Genomic DNA, 7,504 nt, shown 5'->3' with positions numbered 1-7,504 from the left:
AATGGGAGCTGCCGCTGTCTTCCTGCTTTGGCACCTGCTGTGTGTCTGATCAATGCCCCACGGACCTTGCCATTCTCACCTCGTGGCGCTGGCAAGGCCATGCTGCTGCTCGGTGACCAACTACTCAGACACGAGCCCCCCGCGTAAGGCCCAGGCCCCAGAGGCTCTAGGCACCCACAGCTCTTGCTTTTCATCCTACCTGGAGCCTTTTGTTCGACATACTTCCTCATTTAATTTAGCCTTTATCCACATTCGGCTTTCCTAGAGTGCTAGACATTTCCGCCAACTGTAAACATACTAGTGGCGTGTTTGCTTTTCGACTGCTCATCTTCCCCTCGAAACTCTCTCAAAATGACCTGAATTCTAAGGTGTGATTCCAAACGAGGACAGGTCTGCCTTGCTTGAACCCCTGGAGCACTCGCTGCGGAGGAAAAGAACATGATGGCAGATCTGGGGCGCACAGGCACACCCCCTCAGACCGCCCATCTGCCTGGACTGCCCAACCGACCTAAAGCTCGGGGTGAAAAGACCCGTTATTTTAACCTTCAAACACATATACTTCAAGAGTAGAAGATAAAGTACCTGTCATTCTAAAAACCTAAGCCTTAAAGGACCCCCACTGTGTTGGGGTCCTTGCAGGACGAGGCTAGGAAGTACCGGTACAGTGCTCTGGGAAGGGGAGGAAGGTTTGCTGGAGCGAAGCCGTCCGGGCTCTGGCGAGCTGGGCAACTGAGCGGCTCCACGCTGGGAGCACAGACGCGGCGCCCGCCCGCAGCCTCCACTTCCGGGCGTCCCCGCAGAGACCCCAGCGCCCACGGCTGCGCAGAAGCGTCACGCGGGCTCGCACGCGGGCTAACGTTTCAGGAAGTCTGTCCGTTTCCCAAGTGAAAATACAGGATGGGGAGGGCCCCGCGGCCGGCCTTTGCCATAGTTCCTTACGTTCCCCACTTTTCCTCTCACATTACATTTTAATAGTTTCAAAATTCTGTACTAGAACGTTGCTCAAGCTGTTTCTGTTTTTAACGAGAGATTGGTTAAGAACACCCAGCTTCGTACAGTAAATCCCTAGTCTTTGATGAGAGGTTCCATGATTCATTACTTGCGTATAAAACATAATATAGGGGCGCCTGGATGGCTCAGTCCTTAAGCGTCTGCCTTCGGCTCAGGGCGTGATCCCAGCGTTATGGGATCGAGCCCCGCATCAGGCTCCTCCACTGGGCGCCTGCTTCTTCCTCTGCCACTCCCCCTGCTTGTGCTCCCTCTCTCACTGGCTGTCTCTCTGTCTAATAAATAAATAAAATCTTAAAAAAAACCCATAATATAATTTTAAAAAATTATTAAAAACAAACAAACAAATAAATAAATAAATAAAAACACCCAGCTCTGAAAGACCGTCAGCTGCAGGGACCACAGACCGCTCCCTCTGCCCGGCGGGCCGCCGGCCACTAGCGCGGGGCCAGCTGACGCGACCGTTCTGAGAGTGATCTTGCGGCCAGACGGGCAGGCAGAGGTGGCCCAGCAGCGCTCCCCTCCTGTGCCGGCACGCAAACCGAAAGACACCTGCACGGCGCGGGGTGCAGGGCAGGGACGGGGCCCATCTACCCGGCACGAGTGGAGAAAATGATCTTTGAAGCATCAGTAGGAGAAAGAGAAAGTAACATGGCACGAAAGATTGAATTTATATACCATTTCTCCTCAAAAATCTCTTACAATGTTTCCATGAGAAGGTTAGTCTGGCTTCCATGAACTAATTTTTAAAGTATCAGGTACTATGTTTGAAATCACTACCCACAATTATCGATCACGGGTGTTCACGAATTCTCTTCTAGTTCTTGACTGTCATCCACGAGAAAAGTAGTTGATGAATGTAGGTGATATTTAACCTTCTCTTTTTTTAATTCAAAAATTTCTAACGGTTGAAACGATAGTCTGACAGTTGAAATGACAGCCCATGATGTTCTCCTGGACACAGGTAATGTTGATAATTATGAAAACGGGAATGGAATTTGAATCCAAAAGAATTTTTTTCAAGCCAAGCCTGGAACGAAGGGCCTCCCTTCAGCCAGGCCTCCAGGAGCCTCCCTGACCTCCCCAGCCCAGCCCCCCAGCAGCTCCGTCCTCACCTGGGCTCAGGTGGCCATGTGTCCGCGGCTTGGTGGACCTCAGGGCGAGCTGCCAGCCCCTGCTCTCTGAGGGCCCAGGGCAAGCTGCATGCAGGAGCGGATGGTTAGATTTCCAGCGATCTTGTGAGTCATTATGGAATGTTGAATTACATAAAATTACATGAATCACATTCAAAATCAAGATAATAAATTCTCAAAACTCACCACAGGCTGATTTTACTATGTGACAGCTCTGCTCTCGAGGAGGTTTCTATCCACCGTGTCTCTATGACAGCAGTGCTGCGTGATGGTGTGCTACGTACATGACTTTCCGCCTCTGGCGTCAGTGACATCACATTGGGAGCTTTGGATCCACCATGGTGAGTGTTAACGCCGCAGAAATCAGCAAATGCGGCAGATCGGTGCTTGACTTACTGCTCCTGACTCTCTGACCCCGGCCCCACCAGTGGTCAAACATTTATCAGCACACCTCTGGCTGCATGACATCGGAGACAAACATCTAGGGGCTCCAGCTGCCCCGGGGGCTAAGGGCATTCCATGGAACCATGCTTCGACCGGTGGCCTTCATGACACTGACGCATGCTTTCACGTCACCCACGGTAAGACACCATCTAGTGAAGCTAGAGGGGGAGGCCGAGCTGCCCTCTGCACCCGTGGGCTTGCCTGAAGCCATACCACCTGTGACAACCACGGGCCCCTTCCAGCTCTTACCTGAGCAACCTTCAGTCTTCGTAGCTCATCGAATCCGAATATGGTTACGGGCTCTGGTTACCCTGGTAGGGTTCCCCTACCCTAGTGGAACCTGTGTAGAGTATTGTAAGGTTCTAAGAGGTAGAAGCCGCCTTTACTCATCCAGGCAGAGAAGGGGCCTGTGCTCATGCAGGGTCCAAGAAGTGAGAAAATTTTAACTTGTGATAAATAGAAAGATTCTGTGTTTGTGAGATTTGGGAAAGTGAAAAGAAAAAAGAGAGAGAGAGAGGGGTCTCCCCCCCGCCCCCCCCAAGCCCAGACGCACACAGTAAGACACTTCATTTTCTCCGCACCCACCCAAGCCTTAGCGGGTGCCAGTCCTGCGCTGGGCGGTTCTAGGCACTGGGGGTAGTGGTGAGCCACGCACGATGCTGACCCCTCCCAGAACTCCCACCTACCACCCCTCATCCCCGGGGCGGGGCCCAAGCGGGGCAGGCCGCAGGCTGACACCAGACTGCCTGCCTTTGAATTCAGGTCCTCCGTTAGTGATTTTCTTGGCCTTGTTGTCCCTATTGTGGCAAACCTGTCAGGCAGGGATCATCAACCCTCTTACGAGAGAGCAAGCTGAGGTTCGATACTGTCTGAGTTAACTTAGCCTGTTTCCCAGGGTCCAGCACATGCTAATGAGTGCACAAGTATGAGGCAAGTGTGTACCAATGAAGAATCTTACAACCACTCCATGGCCATCCCCAGTAGTGAGATACACTTTTTTATCCCAGTCTCCTGCTAGTAGATACCAGAAGCATATCCTTAACCAAGGAGTGTGCCGAGCAGCCCAGCCCTATGGAGTGGACCCGGGATGCTCTCCCCCTAGGGCTTAGTGGGGACACCGAGCCCACTCACAGGAGGCAGTTCCAGGGAAGGTTCCAAGGAAGTGTGGCTTTTAGGTGATGAGCATTTTGCATAAAGCATGTTAACTAAATTTTAGAAAATTCAAAATTATGGTTTTGGTTCTCAAACATCCTGCTGCAAAGAGCTCAACCTCCCTAGGAAGACTCTGGATAAGTAAGGACATGGTTAATTCTGGTCTCACTCCTACCTGCACGGGGGCCCTGGAAGCCCACTCAGCTACTACAGGCCACCTCCCCAGAGGCAGGGAGGCCTGGCTACAGGTCAAGGACAATCCAGACTCCTTGGGAACACACAGCTGAAGATGGGGTTCCTCAGCTCTTTAGAACTCACACCCACTTTTGTAAAACAGAAAACAAGCCCTCCTTACTTGGGAATGTTGAAATTTCAAAATAAATTATAATGGAAAGTCCACCAAAACACGGTAATTTGATAACGCTCTTCCATGCCGCAGCCCCCACCCCGTGCATGAGTTAAGCATTACTTTTGGAGGGTGGTTAGAGGTTTCTGATAGTGTCAGCCTGGGGGAAAGCCAAGGGCAGATCAAAACCAGTGGCTGCTTGCTATACTGGGGCCACTAGGCCCATCTCTGGAGGTAGCCTAGGCCCAGCGCTGGAGCAGGACTGCGGTTGGGCAGGGCATGTCTACACGAACAGACTGTGGAGAGGGGGCCATCAGTCACCCGTGTGACCCCCCACTTGGACACTGACCCAAACCAACCACAGCAAAGGCACTTTTGAGGCAACCCATAAGTGTGACTACATATGGACTACTAGCTAATTCTGAAAATGGGTTCACCTTCTTGTGAGTGGTAATAGGCATTAAAGTTATATAAGAAAATATCCTTAGTTTTTAGAAATATCTACCAAAGTAGGTGTGAAATTATGATATCTGGGATTTACCTTAAAATATTTAGCAAAGGACAGATGAAGCCAATGTGGCAACAATCTTGATAATCACTGAATCTGAGTGGTGGTGGGGGGTTGTTGCACCATAATTTAAAAATGCGGGGCGCCCGGCTGGCTCTGTTGGTAAAGCATGCGACTCTTTCGAGCCCCACATGGGGCACAGAGATCATTTAAAAATAAAATCCTTCAATAAATAAAAATGAAAATGTAAAACAAAGGTAGATTAAGGCCATCGCAGAATCCCTCAGCTCCTCGAAGTTACGGAGGAGTTGCTTCCGCCACATTTCCCAGCAAATGCTTGCTGTTCCCGTACAACAATCGCAGCCTGGTTTCCAAGTTTGGAAAATGTCACTTCCTCCATTTCACTTGTTGGGGTCATAATCCCCAAATCTTTAAAAGGTAGAGAACTGTCAGGAAGAAGGGCAAGGAGGAGGGAGGAAAAGGGGAGGAAAGGAGGAAGGGAGGATATGCTGCTCCTGGCCCTCGCGAGGTGGAACAGAGCCTGGGCTGCTGTCCAAGGACAGAACCAGGCGGCCCTTGCACAGACGGACCGCGCCTTCCCCTTGAACAAAGAGATGCGAGCTGGCTCTAAGTCCGGCCCCTGGAACAGAGGCTCCTGACTGCGGTCCACAGATCTCGGAGGCAAGATTTTAAATGTGCATGCACAGTTTTCTAGAGAATTCAGCTTTCTTTGGATTCTCACAGGGAGCCAGGTCTCCAGAAGTTAAGAACCACTCACTGCTCTTCGTTAAAGAGAGTTTGAAAGCAAATTGGTTAGACTGAAGCTCTGGCCATAGATTGTCACAAGGAAAGATTTTTATTTGAGAACATCTGATACTTTTGGAAAAGCTCCTGCTGGATCCAAAACACCCCGCCTGACAGTCCATCTCCAACACCCCCCCAAACCCAACAGCCTGGTCCCGCAGACAAGACAGGCTCTGTCCCCAGCTGGCTTGCTTCCACCACCCACACCTCCAGCCAGCAGCACAGTCTTGCCGGCAGGCCGCGCAGACACTGCAACCCCAAACCAGCTGCACGGGCGCGGGGAGGAGGGGTCCTCTGGCGGGAGACGCTAACAGCAGAGCAGGTGACACGCATGTGGACACAAACACTCTGTTTATTTGGACTGTGGCCAAAGTCAGGGAGAGACAGCAGCAGCTCAGTGCCCTAGAAGTCTTCCCAGGTTCAAGGCTCAACGACGGCTCACCGATGGCCGGGTGAGTGCTGGCCTCCCTCCGTGGGCTGAATCTCCCACCGTCCCTGACGGGCTAGCGCCCCGTGGCATGGCCTCGATCGTTCGCGGCTACCGTACTTCCTCATCCTGTACACTGGCACAGACTCTCTCTGACGGAACATCAGCTGAGATGCTCCTTTATTCCTGCAAGCTGTGCGTGGAAGGACAGCAGTGGCATCATTCAGTCCTAGCGGAGTCCCGAGATGGGGGCCGAGGCCTCAGCAGATGGGACAGGATGGCGCTTTTGCTGAAGGGCTGCTCGCTCCTCAATTCCGCTGCCCACCACCGGTCTAGCCTCCGGTGAGAGGTCTGAGTGGCCGTCCAATCGCAGAGACGGGGGCCCCCGGGGACAGGAGCAGCTGCCTGCGGCCTACGTGAGGACCCACCTCGAAGAGCACACTGTCTCTGTGGAGCGCTCGTTCACCTCAGCGCCGGAGCCTCAGGAAGAATGCGTGCTTACACTCCGTACTCTCCAGGGGGTAATACTTATCGTAGAAATCTAAGACGTATTCCTCAGTCTTGAATCCAAACTTCTGGTAGAGCAGCATAGCGGGGTTGCTTGCTGAGACGTGAAGGGTCACATCCTTGCCCATGCAGGTCTGCCAAAGGGTGGAAAAGTACCAGATGAGAATCAAAGAGCCCGAGGGAAATGAGTAGGTGAGGGAAGTCTGTGAAGTGTAGGTAGGTAGTTATGGCAACCGGGGACAGCAGGGACGGCAGCTGGGACGCCCAACACCCAGCAGCAGCTGGGAGCCCCAGTCACTCTCTGCGGCCGAGCCACACGCTCACGGAAACGTTCGAGACTAAGGAAATGGATGGTGTGCTGGGTGTTTTTGCTCTCTGAAGCAAAGGGCCCAGGGGGATAGTTTATTGTCAACTGGATTATTTTATTTATAATTCAACCACACTTCCAGATATCACACATATCAATACCTGGCACTCTGACAATCTTGAAGAAGTAGAGAACAAGATGAGAAGTTCTTGCTTTTTAAAACTAGATGTTATCTTGTACTTAAACTTGTAAAAATGCCCTTCCTACACCTACTAGAAAGGATGCTGTTAGGAGGCTGGATACGAGGTATCAGGCCTTTCGTTTAGTTATGAAACCTAAAGACCCAGCCCAGACCTTGGGAATCCCACAGGCCCCCTGCCATCCCTCCCAAATGGACAGCACTAGCTTGCGGTTTCTGTATTCAGCACTGCCCTAATCCTGGGGGTGGGGGGAGGAGAGTAATCTTCATTCTATTAATACCAGGCAAGTTCTTAAGATTCTTTAATGAGCTACACAGAAGAAAAAAATCAAAAGTCATAAGACTTTGCTTTCTAATGAGGAAGGCACCAAAATACTGAGGCTGACAGGGTCCTTGAGATTTTGCAACCCCAGGGTCCCCTCAGGCCTAGATTTAAGAGGTCTCTCAGGTAGACAGCTCTCCCCTTTGCTCTGCTTCACTCACGCTCTGGGCCCAGCAGCACCACTGGGAGTGCAGGACATGAATTCTGTGGAGTGGCGCTCGTGTCCCGTGCCTGGTCCGACCATGGCGCCATCGAGCACTACCGCCCAGCTGAGCGGTACTGTGTGGGCCTGAGGCTCGCGGACTGGCTGTGGGCCGGGCCTGCACACAGGACGAACGCACCTGCAC

At 52.0% G+C, this 7,504-nt stretch overlaps 1 protein-coding gene across 1 annotated transcript in view; it reads right to left on the bottom strand.

The window, feature by feature from the left end:
* Positions 1–5,431: 5,431 nt before the first annotated feature.
* Positions 5,432–7,504, bottom strand: part of KAT14 (lysine acetyltransferase 14) — a 32,670-nt gene continuing 30,597 nt past the window's right edge. Inside the window, exon 10 of the mRNA XM_026502989.4 lies at positions 5,432–6,463. Coding sequence (XP_026358774.1) covers positions 6,290–6,463 — 174 coding nt within the window. The 3' untranslated portion in view covers positions 5,432–6,289. The remainder of the gene's footprint in view (positions 6,464–7,504) is intronic.

Source organism: Ursus arctos, unplaced genomic scaffold (genome assembly GCF_023065955.2).
Source record: "Ursus arctos isolate Adak ecotype North America unplaced genomic scaffold, UrsArc2.0 scaffold_16, whole genome shotgun sequence".
Lineage (NCBI taxonomy): Eukaryota > Metazoa > Chordata > Mammalia > Carnivora > Ursidae > Ursus > Ursus arctos.
This window is presented reverse-complemented; position numbering and strand designations above follow the sequence as displayed.